The sequence below is a fragment of the Molossus molossus genome, unplaced genomic scaffold (genome assembly GCF_014108415.1).
Source record: "Molossus molossus isolate mMolMol1 unplaced genomic scaffold, mMolMol1.p scaffold_m16_p_12, whole genome shotgun sequence".
Taxonomy (NCBI): Eukaryota; Metazoa; Chordata; class Mammalia; order Chiroptera; family Molossidae; genus Molossus; species Molossus molossus.
Genome location: NW_023425347.1, coordinates 94,076,278 through 94,092,763, shown reverse-complemented (window position 1 = coordinate 94,092,763; position 16,486 = coordinate 94,076,278). Strand labels below are relative to the sequence as shown.

General features: G+C 60.5%; 2 protein-coding genes across 10 annotated transcripts in view; one reads left to right on the top strand and one right to left on the bottom strand.

The window, feature by feature from the left end:
* CROCC (ciliary rootlet coiled-coil, rootletin) overlaps positions 1-6,420 on the top strand; it is a 39,117-nt gene extending 32,697 nt beyond the window's left edge. For 3 of the 7 annotated variants that reach the window (XM_036255633.1, XM_036255637.1, XM_036255632.1), the window contains 9 exons: positions 79-199; positions 448-638; positions 1,716-1,931; positions 2,591-2,815; positions 3,245-3,394; positions 3,747-3,947; positions 4,152-4,283; positions 4,972-5,148; positions 5,835-6,420. In XM_036255633.1, coding sequence (XP_036111526.1) covers positions 79-199; positions 448-638; positions 1,716-1,931; positions 2,591-2,815; positions 3,245-3,394; positions 3,747-3,947; positions 4,152-4,283; positions 4,972-5,148; positions 5,835-5,921 — 1,500 coding nt within the window. In that variant the 3' untranslated portion in view covers positions 5,922-6,420. The remainder of the gene's footprint in view (positions 1-78; positions 200-447; positions 639-1,715; positions 1,932-2,590; positions 2,816-3,244; positions 3,395-3,746; positions 3,948-4,151; positions 4,284-4,971; positions 5,149-5,834) is intronic. The other 4 variants (XM_036255639.1, XM_036255635.1, XM_036255634.1 and 1 more) reach the window with 3 other exon arrangements.
* Positions 6,421-7,468: 1,048 nt separating this feature from the next.
* MFAP2 (microfibril associated protein 2) lies at positions 7,469-12,916 on the bottom strand. Of its 3 annotated transcripts, none has more exons than XM_036256945.1 (9): positions 12,874-12,916; positions 10,631-10,705; positions 9,557-9,646; positions 9,355-9,381; positions 9,193-9,279; positions 9,034-9,078; positions 8,291-8,378; positions 8,074-8,147; positions 7,469-7,898 (listed from the first exon to the last, which is right to left on the bottom strand). In XM_036256945.1, the coding sequence occupies exons 2-9, from the start codon at positions 10,665-10,667 to the stop codon at positions 7,795-7,797; spliced, it is 552 nt and encodes a 183-aa protein (XP_036112838.1). In that variant the 5' UTR covers positions 10,668-10,705; positions 12,874-12,916; the 3' UTR covers positions 7,469-7,794. The 3 variants fall into 3 exon arrangements, with proteins under 3 accessions (XP_036112838.1, XP_036112841.1, XP_036112839.1); XM_036256948.1 differs by having other exon boundaries at positions 9,557-9,643; XM_036256946.1 differs by lacking the exon at positions 12,874-12,916 and adding an exon at positions 11,281-11,302.
* Positions 12,917-16,486: the final 3,570 nt, after the last annotated feature.

The window sequence follows — 16,486 nt, the reverse complement described above, 5'->3', positions numbered from 1 at the left end:
TCGGGGCCGAGGGCCCTGTGAGTGGCTGCAGGTTGTCAGAGCAGGGGTCTTCCCTTTCCCTGCATCTTGGGGCTGCAGGATGAGCTTCGGGCCCAGATGAGTGCCCTGAGTCGCCAGCTGGTTGAGATGGAGGCTGAGAGGGACAGCGCAACCTCACGGGCAAGGCAGCTGCAGAAGGCGGTGGCCCAGAGTGAGGAAGGTGAGTCTGACCCCCTGGACCCTTGGTTTGCTCCCATGCTCTTAGCAGCGGCTGTGGGATTGCCCTGATTGGCTCCTGCACCCCCCTGAGTTGGGGTTGTCTCCTCTGGGGAGCCCTCCCTGGTCAGCTCCACCACATTTCCAGACTTACAGACCCTCCAGGACTCAGAGAGGCAGGTCCCGTGGTGGGTGGAGGGCAGGCCGGGCATTCTGTGGCCTGGTTCAGGCATCTGGGCTGTGCCTGGCCAGGCCTCACGCCTGGGGTGGGGGCCACAGCCCGGCGCAGCGTGGAAGGGCGGCTGAGCGGGGCCCAGGCGGAGCTGGCGCTGCAGGAGGAGAGCGTTCGACGCAGCGAGCGGGAGCGCCGGGCTGCCCTGGACCAGGTGGTCGCTCTGGAGAGGAGTCTGCAGGCCACAGAGAGTGAGCTCCGAGCCAGCCAGGTGGGCAGGAGCTGAGGGCCTGCGGGGCGAGGGGGGATCTGCGTGCCGGGTAGATGTTTGTGAGTCCCACTGCACACACGCTTCTGCTCTCTCTGCGGGGTCTCAGCACCCACTGCGGTGAGCAGCCTGGGACTTTCTCCAAAAGCACATTCACTGCCCACGATCTTGTTCTGTGCTGAGATCACTAGGCTGTGGAAGAAAGAGCTGGGTATTTAACTCGACAGACCTGGGTTCCAGCCTGGCTTTGTTGCTTATTAGCCTGCCCGAATCTCATTCCTCAGCTGTAGAGGGGGGAGGCCGGTAATTGTTTCACAGAGACAGTGCCCACGAGCTTCACACACAGGCCGTACTCAGGGGACCTCTGTTTCCTTCGTCTCTCTAGAGCCACATGAACGGTGTTCTGGGGTTTTTGTGTGTTTGGTGGACATGTGTGTCTGTGTGTGTGTGTCTGGGGCAGGAAGCACAGGCCCTGGTGGTGACAGACCCAGCTGCTGAAGGCTTGAGCCCTTCTCACAGCCACAGCCCCTCCCTCCTGCCTTTCCTCCCCTGGCCCTCCGTGAAGGCCTCCCCAGCCCACCCCTTGCCTCTGGCTCTAGGCCGAGCTTAAGCTGGTTGTTGTGTCTGCAGCTCCAGCTCTGGCCTGGGGCCCAGCCGCAGGAGCTGCAGGAGGAGGCCAGGAACAAAGCTGGGCAGGAGCCAGTCTGGGGCTGCCGGGTGAAGACTGGCAGGGTTGGGGCTCTGAGCAGGGCGGGAGAGGGGCCAGGCCTGGGGGGGCAGTTGTAAAGACACCCCCTAGACCTGTTCTGTCTCCAGGATGATGACAGGGCTGGAAGAACCCCAGTCTGTCTTCCTGTCCTGTCCCCACTCCTTCAGCCTCCTTCATGGACTAAACTCATTTTGGGGAAGAAAGAGCATCATCCCCTAAAACCTGGTGGGGCCCAGGGCTCTTGCCCGACTCAACTCAAGTCACACATGCAGCTGCTGGGCTGCTCCCCACTTTCTGCAAAAGGTCCTGAGGGATGCAAGAGATGTGGGGTGGGCTGGACATCTGGATCCTGAGCCCTCCCCCGCCCGCAGGAGAAGATCAGCAAGATGAAGGCCAACGAGGTGAAGCTGGAGAGCGACAAGCGGCGCCTGAAGGAGGTGCTGGACGCCTCTGAGAGCCGCACCATCAAGCTTGAGCTGCAGCGGCGCTCCCTCGAGGGGGAGCTACAGCGCAGCCGCCTGGGCCTGAGTGACCGCGAGGCCCAGGCCCAGGTCCTGCAGGATCAGGTGGATACCCTGCAGAGACAGGTGGGTCTCCTCCCCACTTGCAGGCTCCTCATCTGCACTCCCAGTGCCAGGTGCTTCGCAGGCACTATGTAACCCTCCCAGCACCCAGTGCGGTGTTATCATCGTCCTCATTTCACAGATGGGTGAACGGAGGCTCAGGGGGGTCATCGCCCAAGATCATGTAGCCAAGAAGAGGCAGAGCCAAAATTAGAATGTAGGACGGGTTGATGACAGAGTCTGCATTCATGGGAAGCATGCTGGACAAGTTAGAGAAGTAGATGTCACTCGTTTCCTGTTTTGCCTTGGCTGCCAGGAAGCTCATCTCTAACTGGACTGTTCAGTAATTCTGCCAACCTGCACAATCACCTACCAAAGTCAAGAACACAGTTCCAGGGTTGTGGTAGATACTCTCTCCTCTGGAGCAGGGAGGACAGGGGAGTGAGCGCAGGGAGACCACAGGGTCGGAGACAACCAGGTTGAGGTGCTCTGGCGGAGGGTAGTTGACGAGCAGTGGAACTACCAGGGGCCCAGGTGGCAGCAGGCTGAGCCAGTAGGAGCGCATGGGAACAATGAGTGTCGTGATGAAGGCCTAGAGAGAGGAAGGGCTGGGTCGGGTTGGACCTTTCTTCTGGAGGCCACAGTGAGAACAGAGCTACCTCACGACTCGTCTTCCCTGCCAGGTGGCAGACAGTGAGGCGAAGGCAGGGACTCTGCAGCTGACAGTGGAGCGGCTGAATGGGGCCCTGGCCAAGGTGGAGGAGAGCGAGGGGGCCCTGCGTGACAAGGTGCAGGGGCTGACAGAGGCCCTGGCCCAGAACAGTACCAGCCTCACCAGCACCCAGGACAAGAATCTGCAACTGCAGAAGGCCCTGACGGCCTGTGAACACGACCGCCAAGTGCTCCAGGTATGAGGATTCCAGGGTCTGGCTGGGGATGGACCCAGTAAGAGTTAGTTAACCTATAGGGCAGGCTTCGAGGTGTCTGGTAGAGAGCCAGCCAATGGGGCAGTCAGTTGGAAAACTGAAGGGACCAATCAATGAGAGGGAAGGGTGGGCCTAATAAGAGTATCAGCCAGTGAGAGGAGGCTGGGGGGATAAGAGAACAGCCTACTCGTACAGGCTTGGAGGGACCTAGATGCAGGGTTAACGGGGAGAAATTTGGGGTCTGAGGGGTCCCCGTCTTATATAGGTCAGTGGATAGGCTGTGGGCCAGTCCTGCAGTCTGGCTCACCCTCCAGGTGAGATGACCACCTGTTTTATGGGCTGTGAAACTGGCCTGAGATATAGAGTAGAGGGTGTGCCCCCCGCCTGGCACCATCAGCCCCTGTCCCCCAGGAACGGCTGGAGGCCGCTCGGCAGGCGCTGTCCGAGGCCCGGAAGCAGAGCAGCTCCCTGGGCGAGCAGCTGCAGGTGATGCGGGGCGAGATGGCGGACCTGGAGCTGCAGCGGGCAGAGGCTGAGGGCCAGCTGCAACAGCTGCAGGAGGTGAGGGCCAGGGCGGACCCCTCTGTCCCCGGGATGCTGAGGCCCCTGAGGATGGGGTGGAGACCTTCCCATCTATCTCAACCTCATTCCAAACCCAGGTCCAGCCTCCTGGGAGGAGGAACCCCCTTAACCCACAAGCCCAGGAATGAAGCATGGTGCCCCCATTATAGAGATGGAGAAACTGAGGCCCAGAGAAGAGAACTGTCTGGCCTCAGGTGACAGTTTCCTGGTGTGGGCTTCACAGTCGCCCTGCCAAGCTAGTGGGCACAGCACGGTGCCATTGTCCTCCCCGAGCTTCAGGCGCCCACTCTGAGGCCCAGAGGGATCAGGGACTTGCTGGCTTGTGCTGCAGGTGCTGCGGCAGCGTCAAGAGGCCGAGGCTACGGCCCTGCACACGGTCCAGAAGCTGCAGGACGAGCGGCGGCTGCTGCAGGAGCGCCTGAGCGGCCTGCAGCGCGCTCTGGCTCAGCTGGAGGCCGAGAAGCGGGAGGCGGAGCGGTCTGCCCTGCGGCTGGAGAAGGACCGGGTGGCCCTCAAGAGGACGCTGGACAAGGTGGGCTGCTCACCAGGGCCCGCCCTCACTTGCTTTAGGTCCTAGCTATGGTTGGTCCCAGCAGCATGTCGCTAGGGTCTGGGGGCTTTGGGTCCTCCTGGTCCCTGGTCCTGCTGCCTCTAACCTACCACCCCTGCCGGAGCCCCCTTCCCGGACCTCCCTCTGTCCCGGGCACCCTGCTCCCCTCCGGCTCTCCCCACCCAGGTAGAGCGGGAGAAGCTTCGCAGCCATGAGGACACAGTGCGGCTTAGTGCAGAGAAGGGCCGCCTGGACCGCACGCTCACTGGGGCGGAGCTGGAGCTGGCCGAGGCCCAGAGGCAGATCCAGCTGCTGGAGGTCCCGCCACTGCCCACCCAGCCCGCCACACCCCTTCTCTCCCTAACCCACCCCCACCCCCACCCCAGCCTCAGTGTCAGGCTGGCCCAGGAGGTGCTGCTAGCTCAGCCAGCCCAGAGCCCACAACGCATGAGCCCTAGGGCTCAGAGTGAGGGCCCAGAGGGAGGGGTCCTCCCCAGTGCTGAGAGAAAAGAGATGCTAACGTCCGGCTAGCACCTGAGTCTGTGTGTTCATGTGTCGTGGACATGTAGAGTGGGCATGGGTGTATTCTGGTGGTTGAATCTTCTGCACAGATGTGGCAAGCCTGAGTATTAAGAATGGGTTATATCTGTGTGCGTCTGTACAGATGTTTTCGTGTATATAGGAGTATTGGACCTTGGCACATGTGTACACACAAGTATTTAACATGCTTTTGTGCCTGTATGCATATGTGCTTGTTTCAGCACATTGTGTGTGTGTGTGTGTGTGTGTGTGTGTCTGAGTGTGGGTCATAGGTACCCTAATCCCAGGCCAAGAGGGCTGGGGGCTCGGGAACAAACAAGGATCTCAGGGGTCTCTCCAGCATCCCCTGCCTGCACAGGCTTTGCCCCAAGGGGCCTTCAGGCTCCTGCCCTGGGGGTGCCTGATCTGACACACAAACACACACCCCACCCCCTGCCAGACTCCCCACGAGCAGCCTCTCCTGCAGGCCCAGGTGGTGGTGCTGGAGCAGGACCATAGCCCAGCCCGGCTGGAGGCGGAGGAGCAGCAGCTGGAGCTACAGCAGGAGGTGGAGCGGCTGCGCAGCGCCCAGGTGCAGACGGAACGCACCCTGGAGGCTCGGGAGCGGGCCCACCAGCAGCGGGTGCGTGGGCTGGAGGAGCAGGTACTGGGCCTGACGGGGCTCCGGCCCCTCCCCGGGGGCTGCAGAGCCAGCAGGCCCCCTCTCTTGGGAAGCTGGACCAGCATGGAAGTGAGAGGCTGGAGAAGGAAGGGGAGGGGGAGGGCCGGGTGTGACCCTTTGGGTCTAAACCGTCTGTGGCATCAAAAACTGAAATGGTCCGCTGGTGTCAACCATGGCTGAACACGGGCTTCAGTGATGTCACTGGAACTCAGTCCCCTTGCCATGGCTCTGCTGTCCCTGGCTCTGGGCAGGCTCTCTCCGTGAGCGGCGCAGGTGGCCTCAGCAGCTCCAGCCGCGGGTTATCCCAACCACCCTTGCTCCCAGGGGGGCGGGGGGTCTTTTTTCTGAGGGCAACTGCAAGAGTCCCAGGGATGCTGCTCCGCTGACCAGCTTCAATCCCAGCCCCTCCTCCCTGGCCTGACGGTGTTACAGGGCAAGGCGGTTTGGTAAGCCAGGCCTGAGCGATGAAAGTGGGGATGAGGTGGCCCCCCAAGAGATGCTGAGCAGTCGGGACACCTGACTATCCCATGGAACAGAATGAAAAGGAAAGAAAACACCCTGGTTCTTAATGAGACCTGTTTTTCCCGGGGTCTCAGCTGCAGTCACCCCCCTTTCTCTAAAATCAGGCTGAATACCTGGGCTGGCTCTACCTTCTCTTTCATCCGCAGGTGTCCACACTGAAGGGACAGTTGCAGCAGGAGCTTCGAAGGAGCTCAGCATCCTTCTCCCCTGCCTCCAGGCCCCCAGAGATATGAGCCCCTTCCTGGCTGGTAGCTGGGGCCGGAGAGGGGCCTTCTCTCTAGCACAGTCCCCTCAAAAGCCTGGGCCTGTCAGGGCCGCCGGAGAGCTGACATGGGGTGTGAGGCGGGGTGGCAGTTCCGAGGTGGACACTCCAGTGCCAGGCCAGACCCAGCAGTGGCTTCCAGCGTTATCAGAGCCACTGGCCACCTGTGGGCCCACCTCAGCCCAGGCCCCTCCCCCGAGGAGCCACTCCAGACTGAGCCTGAGTGGCTGAGCCGAAGCTGGGGCTCAGGGAGCCCTCTTGTCTGGCTGGCCCTGGAGCATGGGCTCCTGGGAAGGAGGAAGGGTCCCAGGCCTAGGGCAGGGGTCAGATCTTCCCAGAGATCTGCCTTAGTTCAGAATGTGTCAGAAAATTTCTTAGCGGTCAGAGTCCCTGTATTTTTATACCTTTTTATAATGTTAATTGTTCAGAACTGTTTGTGTTTTTTATAACAAGACCTCATTTTCTAAAAACGGTTTTGTACAAATGTGTCCCTTTACTATCAATGTGCTTGGTCGATGGGAGGGGAGACAGGTAGGGCCAGGGGCAAGAGGGAGGGGGTGCCCCAGCGAGGGGCTCAGGGAGGGGGAGCTTCGGGAAGGCCTGTGGAACTCACCGATCTCAGGATGTCCAGTGCCACCCACCCTGTTTAACAGATGGGGCTGTTGAGGCTTGGAGCTGTGACCCAACCTGTGCGCTTGACTCTAGCCGGAGCTTTCTCATCCCTATCGCTGGCCCAACCCTCTGGAGAGCGACAGGCCTTCGGGGCAGCGTGGTGAACACGTGCACGCCTGGGAGTGGACACGGGGTCTTGGCCTGGCCCCGCTGAGTGAGCTCGGGCAAAGGTGCTTAACCTGTTGGAGCCTCCGCTTGTGGATCCATAAATGGGAACCCGCCCCCCGGCTGGTTATGAGCAAGTGCCCGTGGACGGTGTTCAGTCCGTGTCTCCGAGAAGCTGCCCCCACTTTGGAATCAGCAGAGCAGGTGCTGCTCAGCTCTGCCACTTCTGGCCGTGGACCCTGGGGGTCACTTAGGCCTCTGGGCTCAGCCTCCGTCCGTACGCCAAGCAGGCCTGTTTGGAGGTTAGATGGGACTCGCTGAGCAGGCGTGCGGAGCCGGCCGCGTGCTGGCCAGAGGGGATCCCGGCGTGCCCTGCGTCTGCCCCCTGAACCGCACCGGGTCTCTGTCCACCTCCCGCGACCTGCCTCCTAGCCTTCCACACCCAGGGTTCCCGAACCTTCTCCTATGATTAGCCCTGGGGCAGCTGTGGTGGCCCACCTTTCTGGCAGGTCAGCTGGGCAGTGGGTGGGGAGGCAGGGCTGGGACAGCAGAGGCAAAGCCGCAGGTCGCCTGCACAGTCCCTTCTCAAGGGGCCAGGGAGCTCTCAGTCCAGGCCGTGCCGGAGGCACCTGGCCACCCCCTTTGTGTTCTCTGAAAAGTGACTGAATCTTTTGTAAAAACTTATTTTTAATTTTGTATAAAACAGAGGTGGTCTATGCCCGGGCGCTGTAGGAAATCCAAGCAGACCAGCTGGGGTGAGGGGCACAGCCTACCTCAGGGGTGGGGGACTATCCTCAGAGGGGCTGAGAAGGCATGTCAGAGGCCCAGGTCCCACTGAGAGGCCCAGGATGCCCCCCACCTGGGGGCGAAGGGTGGGTTGTGGGGAGCTCCCACTGTGCCTCAGGGGTGGCCAGTCTGGGGAGGGCCTGAGACAACCCCCTGGGCCGCAGTCCACTAACTTCTTAACAGAATGAAAGGAACGTCGGGCCGGGAAGGAAAGCACCAGGTCAAGCAGGACCCGAGGGCCCCGGATCTGAGGAGGGGCGGGCTGGGGTGCCATCTGCACCCTAGCAGCCCCCGCAGCTCCTAGCACAGGAGGTCGCCACAGATTGGCACAGGCCACTGCTGGCCATCACACCACACTTGGAGAACTTGTCCCGACACAGGTCAGCTGTTGGGGGCAGAAAGGTGGGGTCAGGGTGGGGCTGAGTGATGGGAACTGCTCCCCACTCTGATTTCAGGATCCCCTGGAAGTAGTCCCCGCATATAAGGTGTTTAATAAACCTCAGGTGGCTGGGTAATGAGTAGCAAGGGCAGGGAGAGGTCTGGGGATGGAGGCTTCCTACCTCGGAGGAGCTCCTCATGGGCACAGACTGTGCGGACACAGATCTCCTTATTGATGACGTACATTCGGCGGAGGCTGGGGGACGAGGCCAGAGGAGGGGTCAGCGCCCCCTCACCCAGCCCCACGGGGACCCAGGCCAGGGCTCAACCAGAGTGGAGCTCCACTTCAGGGTTCATTATGTTTCCTGAAATCCCGCCCCGCGCCCCGCCCGCACTCACCTGTAGAAGCAGACCTCGTTGAGACACTGTTTGCAGGGCTTGTGTATGGAGTAGAGGCGGGTGCACGGGTACTGCTCCTCGCGGCAGTCTGGGTGACAGGTGGGGTCAGACTGGGGGCTGCAACTTAGCGCCCAGAACTGGGAGGGGGTAGCCCTCAACCTTGCCCACCAGAGACTGGCTCTCATCTCAGGGTCTAGGTATATCCCGCACGATCTGGCCCACACACGCCCAACTCACGCACACTCCGCTCTGGTTGTTGGACCTGAGGCTATCCAATTGTATACAATGTATTTATATGTAGCAAGTCCACACCCACACACACTGTCACAGAAGTCCACACCCACCTCACAGGAGCACACTACCACACTGAGCTTAGGAGGGTCAGACGGGGATCCTCACAGTCTGGCTCGCAGGCTCTTGGCTGGCGCAGCGGGGCCTGCGGAGCCAGCCTGGACTTCCTGCAGTCTTCACCAGCCTGCCAGAGCTCTAGGCTGGCAGGAAGGCCCCGCACGCTCCTGCCCCTCCCCAGTGTCTGGAGCAGAGGTCCTCTCCAGCCAGGCCCTAGGCCCCAGGCCCTGGAGTTGGTGGCCCAAAGCAGGGACGCATATGCAAGCCCCGCACCCCACCACCTACCCAGGCAAGAGCACAAAGCCTGGTGATCTCTGTTCTACCAGCATCCCACCCCATTTCGCCCCAACTTCGGGGGCCACGCCTGTGCCTCCAACTGTCAAGAGAGCTCTTACCAAGAGGCCCAGGCTCTGTGGGCTCCGTCTCTGTGTTTCCTGGCTCTGGTGTTGGGAGAGGGGCAGGCAGAGATCACTGAGAGAGGTCTGCTCAGGGCAGAGTGAGATCTCTCCCACCCCCGGCAGACACCACTCCCGGGGCTGACGGGCTTCGCCTACCGAAGGTGGGGGCTGGGATGACTTCCTGTTGGACTTGCTGCTGAGACTGGAACTGGAACTGTCCCTCAGAGGGCCGAGGAGTGGCCTCTGCAACAGGACATGATAAGGGGTCTGCTCCCCCACCCAGATGCCCACCGTCCTATTCAGCACCATCCTCTTTACCTTGGTAATCATAGTAGTCCGGGTTGTCTGAAAACAAAGATGAATTGATGAGGGTCAGGCCAGCTCCCAGCCCCGGAGCAAAACAGGTCACAACTGAGCCAGGGGCCCCCATCCACCCCCCACCCGGACTTCCATCACTAACCCCATCAGGAACCTGGCTGAGCCTTGATGACATGGCGGGGGTGGGGGTGGGGGGCCTTACCAATCTGGTCGCTGTAATGGGTGTACTGGACGTGGTCTGGGAACGGCGGCAGTGGGCCCAGGTCATACTGCCCCTGAGCCAGCAGGCCTGCTGTGGGGAAGCAAAGCATGAGGGGTGCCCCACAGGGACAGAGGGGCCCCAAGGCATTTCTCGGGAGGGTAAGCAGAGGTCAGGTAGGCATGTAAGACCTAAGATCCTACAACCAGGCTCTTAGACCTTCAGTATCTAAACTCCTTCCTCACCCATTTTGGCCCTTACGCTCCCTGGTCCTGTGTCACCTCACTGACCTCATCCTGCCCATCTCTCTCACGCTGGCCCCCTGGAACTCAACACTCTCCTGCCTGCCCCAGGGCCTTTGCATTTGCCTCTTGCTAGTCCTGTGATCCTGGTCACCTCCTTCAGGTCTCAAATAAAAGTTGAGCTCTGCTAAGAGGCTCTTGCTGGCCCACTCACCCTCTTGTCTATTTCCATCGCAGCACTAAGCACAGTCTGACATTTATCTACTTGATCATACAGCCCTCCCTTCCCTAGGCCGGCAGCACCACGAGGGCAGGCACTTGTCTGCCTGGTTCATCACTGTACTCCCAGGGCCTAACCCAGGGCCTGGCACATGGTAGGTGCTCAACAAAGAGCTGTTCAATGAATGCATGATAGACCGGCCAGGGCCTTCTGATCCCCACGGATAACTTCTCACTTGACCAATAGGGACCCCTCTTAAGGTCAAGATGGTATAGGATGGTTGAACCCCAAATGGCTCTAGACTCCCTGCCTTGGGTACCCACAACTCCCACGAATTAGCTCCTGGGGGGGTCAGGAAGTAAGAGGAAAAGCATGGACTCCTGCTGCCCGGTGTGAACCCACTCTGCCTGCTGCTGTGGGCAGTGGGGGAAGGGCCCAGGAAATGCCCTTCCTTTGGGAGGGGTTGGCCCGTCCAGTCTGTGGTGCAAGGGGCAAGGGCCCTGGGACCCTGGGAGCTGAGTTCTGGCCACAGGGCACAACAAAGATTCACTGCCATCTCCAAACCTCACTCGCACCCACGTAAGGGGAACCCCCTCATCTCCAGGAGCCACTCACCAGGCAGGAACAGCAGGAAGAGGTAGGCAGCTCTCATGGCTACTGAGTGAGGCGGGTGGGTTGGTGTCAGGACAGCTGGAGAAGAGGAGGGGGCCAACTGCATCCCAGGCCCACTACCCAGGGCTGCCGAACCCACCTCTGCTCCCCGGAATTCAGCAGGGAGAACGAGACCCTCGGAATAGAAGCCAGTCACGTGGAGGGCCCAGAGTCTGGAGGGGAAACTACTTTGGAGGGAAAGACCTCCAACTTGGCTCCAGGGCTGATCTGGACAAATGGACAGAACCTACCCTGCCTTGCTCAGTAAGGGGACGTTTCTAACCCCACCTCCATCCCCAGCCCTGACCTTGCTCTCCTTGCCCACTATCACGCCCACCTTCTGGTTCAGCACCTCCCCAGGAGTCTGAGGCACTGATCATACGAATTCCTGACCCCGGGGCCCATCCCTGGTACCTCAGTCCTGTCCAGCCAACATCACAGCCCACCACTTGCTCCCAGTTAGCCCCTGGGCCCCGAGCACCGCGCTCAGCGGAGCCACATGCGTGCACGGGCCCCAGGGGCCCCTAAGGCCGCCAGGCCTGAGCAGGGCTCCCACCCCCAGAAGATTCCTCTCCTGCCAGGCCTCCCAAGACCTGGCTGCGTGTCAGACTCACGAGACTGTGGTCTGTCTGTCTGCAGCAGCAGGAAACACTTAGGGCGGAGTCTGAGGAGGGTTTCCCTGGCTCCTAAAAGGGCAGCACTGGAGGAGAAGACCATGATGTCACCCAGTGTCGGAGTGTTGAACCCCTTGACACCGACAAGTGTGTGTGATTTGGGGGGACAGAGCAGTAATCCATAGCTTCCACCAGGCTTTCTGAAGTTTAAGAATCCCTGGATGAGTGCAGCCTCGTCTTTGGCCCCACAGTGGATTTGGCAGGGTCTACATGTCCCCACGTCCAGTCCCAGCTCAGTGGGGGGCAGCCCTAGCAGGTCAGTCTCCTGGCTGGGAGAGGGCCCACGGGCTTCTTTCTCCAGGAGGGCCCCCTTCCTGCCACAGCAAAGGGAGTCCTTCCAGACAGTTAACCAGAAACCTAACTTTGCCATATTCCCCCCCCCCGTGGGGGGGGTCTAGGGAAAGGGGAAGAAAAGGGGCAGAAGTGGGCATCTTGCCCCCCTTCTCCCCAATCCTGAGACTTCTGTGACGCCCTGTCCATCTGTGCAGTCAGCATCTCTGTCCCCTGCTTAGCTCTCCTGCAGTCCGATGAGGAAACTAAGGTGGAGGGGGTGGCGGCGCAGACTCAGGACTCACGCTGCCCCAGGGGCGGGGGACGTCTGGCACCCAGGTCCCCGTTCTGAAAAACCCTCAGCTTCCTCCTGGTAAGGGATCTCCTTCCTTGCAACTCCCTGCAGGGCTGCACTGCCCTTCCTTGTCCCCGGGCTGGTGGCCGCAGGCTCACTGGAGCTGTCACCACTCCGGGGCAGGCCCTGAGTCGGGCCTACGGCGCCTTAAGAGGTGTACGTCTGTCCCCGCAGCCCCTCCTTGGCCTTTCTGCCCCCTGCATGGAGTTTTCCTCCCCAGAGGGTCTGGCACCCAGGCCCAGGCTTGTTGGGGAAAAGGGCCCCCAGGACAAGGGGTGTGCTGTGGGGAGCAGAGTCTGTGGGAGTAATGAATCGCTCCAGCGGACATCAAGCGCTTCTGGACCATGGATTTGGGGAGTGTGGCGGGCAGCAGGACCTGCCTGGGAGGCTGCCCACCCCTCTGCGTTCCTCGGAGGGGGACACGCCGGCCTGCCCAGAGCCTCCTGCCCAGCTCCCTCGAGGGAGGCTCTGCCCGCGCCGGGGCCAGGCTGGGGTCCGGCTGGAGGAAACCAGATGTTGCAGCCGCACAGCTGGGAACAATCAGCAGCGGCGCGCACTCCAGTCTCTGATCTCCCTTTGTCTCTCCGCGTCCCGGGGCTCCCGCCGCCACCCGCACCCCACCCGCCACATTCCAACTCCCAGGGAGAACAAAAGCCGCCCCCACCCTGACGCCCCCACTTCTGGCTCCCCTCAAACTCGGGCTCCCCTCCCTTCCCATCTCGGGTCCTCCCCGCAAAGCGAACCCAAACTTTCCAAGTGGCCCCTTAGCATCTGCTCAGACGGCCGGGATTCAGGGACGCCGGCGCCGCCCCCAGACCGGGACACGTAGAGCCCCGCACCGCACCCCTGCCCGCGCCCGGGTCCCTCGAGCGCGCCCGGCCGAGTCCCGCAGCCAGGCCCGCGCCTACCTGGCCCGGTCACTCCGCCGCCCGCTCCGAGTCCGCCCGCCGGAACCGCCCCTTGGCCCGCTGAGAGCCCCCCTCCGGGCCCCCGACGGCCGGCGTCCGCCTTTCAGCCCCGGATCCGCTGGGTCCTAACGCGAGAGCCGCGCCCGGGCCGCCGCGCCCTGGGGTCCTCAAGCCGCTTCTGGGGCGGACCTGCGGAGGGGAGGGGCGCCCGGAGCCGCCGGCCGTCTGGGCAGCACTCACACTGTGCAGAACGCGCTCTCCTCGTGTCCCCACCACGTCTGGCCGCGTCGCTGGTGAGGTGGGCCCGGTACCCCATTTTACAGAGGAAACCAAGGCTCATAAAGGCGATTCCCCCAGACCCACCCCGCGGAGCGTGAGCGCTGGGCTCCCCTCTGGCGTCTGGAGCTTCCAGGACACCCTCCCTGGCCTGGTTTTCCTCCTGCCTCTCTGGCCGTGCTTTCTGGGTCTTGTTAATCGTCCCGGGCTGGTGGCTTCCCTAACCAGCATTTCTTCCAGCCCACTGGCTCAGCCTACGAGGCCTGGCCCCGCGAATGTCCCCCCAAGGCATATCAGATTCAACAAGGAATCAACTGCAAATTTAGAACCTCCTGGCCCTCCCCCAGCGCTGGCCCCGGAAGGTGTTCCCGCTCAGGGAGGGGCCCCTCCATCTTTCCATTACCCAGGCTTCTGCTGACAGCCCCGCATCCAGTACAGCTCCCAGACTCACTTTCTGCCTCCAAATACCTTTTGAATCTGTCCACTGCCCCCGTGGCGGGTGGAAGCCACCACCATCTCTTGCCTGGACTCTGCAACAACCTCCAATCTGGGCCTTCCCGGATTGGCCCTGCCCTCCCCTGCCGGCCTCAGACCCTGGCCCCTGGTCCCTCAGACGCTCCCCTTTCCCCCATGGTACCTAGGATCAAGGCTAAGCTTCCCTGTGGCCCCCAACAGCCCTACCCTTTATCCTGGTCTGGCTCTGCCTCTTCGTTCCCTGCTTGGTTCCCCTCTGGCCACTGACCTTTTGGCGGTCGCTCACTGAATTCCTTTCTCTGCTGTCACAGGGCCTTTGCTCAGGCTTTTCTTCCCGGAACATCGGTGAGGTCCACCTCCTGGTTACAGAGCAAACCCCCCCTTCCTCAGAAGAGCCTTCCCTTTCTCCCCGACATGCTCCGAAGCACCTTGTTTACTGCGCACAGCGGTCATGCTGCCTCGGGTCTGAGGGACTGTTCGGTGAGCCTGTCAACCACATGAAGACAGGGACAAAGTCTGTTTTTGCTCATCCTCAGTTTTTGCTCATCAGGCACAGTGCCAGGCTCAGCAGCTCTTCAGTGAGCATTTGGGGACTGAATGAGTGAAAGTACACTCGATTCTTGGAAAGACCGGCGGGGTGGAAGTTGCAGGTCCCCTTCCTCTGGGGCAGCCTCCGTCCTGCCTAGTCAAGGGAGCTTGGGCCCCAGGGGCCCCAGCTGGGAGGAGGAGGTTGGGATGCCCCTTGATTCGGGTCCTCACCATCAGATCTCCCCCGTCGTGCTCCCCACAGCTGCCTACCCGTTAGATTCGGAATCCTTTCAGACAGGGATGAACCACAGCAGTCCCCCCTTATCTGTGGTTTTGCTTTCCACAGTTTCAGTTACCCATGGAACACTGCAGTCTGAAAGTATTAAATAGAAAATTCCAGAAATGAGCAATTTGTAAGTTTTCAATTGCGTGCTGTTCTGAGTAGCGTGATGAAATCTCCAACCACCTCACCCCGTCCAGCCTCATGTGAATCATCTCTTTGTCCGTGGTGTCCACGCTGCATGTGTCCTCTGCCCGGTAGTCCCTCAGCCGCCGTCTGTCATCAGGTCCACTGTCACGGTGTCACAGTGCCTGTGTTCAAGTCGCCCTTGTTTTATTTAATGTCACCTTCATGTAATCTTTATTACAGTATATTGTTATAACTGTCTGGTTTATTAGTTGTATTGTTAATCTCTCACTGTGCCTAATTTGTAAGTTACATGTTATGATAAGTACGCAGAGGGAAGAACAGCATGCACAGGGTTTGGTACTATCCGCGGTTTCCGGCACCCACTTGAACGTATCCCGTGGACAGAGGGACGGCTGTGTGTCCATGCATCGTTTGTTCCTCAGTGCTGGTTGTTGAACGGATGAGTATCTGCCACCTCCTTCTCCAGTGTCTTATCACTTTTGGCACCTGGAGTGCTATGGTCCCTGGGGGCCAGCCCAGCCCTCTCTCAGCCCTTCGCTGCTAGCAAGTGCGATCCCATTAGGGTAGGACAGGAAATGGCCTGGCAGAGATCCTGCCCCCTACTGGTTTTTTTTTTTTTATCCTCACTGAGGATATTTTTCCATTGAGAGGGTGGAAGAAAGGGCAGGGGGCGGGAAGAGAGGCAGAGACACATTGATTGGTTGCCTCCCTCCCGAGCTACGACCTATGGGGTCAGGGAATGAACCTGCAACCCAGGTACATGCCTTTGACCGGGAATCGAACCAGTGACCCTTAGGTGCATGGGCCAATGCTCTAACCACTGAACCACACTGGCCAGGGCCTGCCCCGCACTCTTGACAAAAGGGGGAAACTGAGGCCCCAAAGCTGCCTACTGCAGTGTCCTGGCTTTCAGATCCTCTCTGCTGCCTCTGTCCACTCCCCAAGCAGAGGAGGTGGCCATTGGGGGAGGGGCGGGTGTGGGTGCTCCTTGGAGATCTGCTCCTTTCTAAGTCTCTCACCAGGTACAAGCTGCTCACAGGCCAAGCCTGTATGCTGTCCACACTGCAGCCCGTGTGCCTGGCACATGACTGCCCAGTAAATGCTTGAATAATCGGCTCACACCGAGGGACTCACACCCAGGCCTCTCAGTGTGTCCTCTGACCTCCCCTTGAATAGCAAATGCCCCCTGCACTGCTGCTGGCTGGTCACTCAGTACCTAGTGTGGGTCTGCGGATGTGCCTGAGGTTACGAGTTACCTTTTCACACCCACGGTCCCCTCATCTCAACATTTACTGAGTTCCGACGGGCAGGATGGGGGCGATGCCAGGCCTTCCAGTAATGAGGCAGGAGTCAGCCTGCTGCCTGCCCCACCTTGCCCAGCATGGACGGGCCGGTCAGCTGAGCTGCATCTCCGGAGTAGGGCCTGACACCCCTGCCCTTCCCTGGGCGGGGAGGTGTGGGCTGAGCCTGGATTTTCGCCCGAGGAGGGAACTGGACCTCAAACACCCCCCAGGAAGTGGGGGTGGGGGAGGGAGAAGGGAGCTGCCCCATTAAATGTCTCCCAGGCGCTGGCACTTGTCTGTGGCGAGTCTTTTGTCTTTCTGCCCCCCAGAAGGTAAGAAGGTTAAGAGAGTGAATGCTGGAGCCCTGGACGGTATGGCTCAGTGGATAGAGCGTCAGCCCATGTACTGAAGGGTCTCAGGTTGTAGGTTCGATCCCTGGCCCTGGTCGGGGCTCAGTGGGGAGGCGACCAATTGATGTGGATGTGTCCTTCTCATGTTGATGCTTCTCTCTCCCTCCCTCCCTTCCACTCTATCCAAAAATCAATGGAAAAGTATCCTAGGGTGAGGATTAATAAAAAACAGAGAGTGGATGCTGAAGTCAAAGCAGTCTGGCCCCACCTCT

Bases quoted from the DNA above. Each gene is read 5' to 3' on its own strand.
- MFAP2 (XM_036256945.1), bottom strand. From the start codon at position 10,667: ATGAGAGCTGCCTACCTCTTCCTGCTGTTCCTGCCTG. The intron at 9,647-10,630 runs GTGAGTGGCTCC...GCTTCCCCACAG, and splicing joins CTTCCTGCTGTTCCTGCCTG to CAGGCCTGCTGGCTCAGGGG. The intron at 7,899-8,073 runs GTAGGAAGCCTC...TGCCCCCAACAG, and splicing joins CCATGAGGAGCTCCTCCGAG to CTGACCTGTGTCGGGACAAG.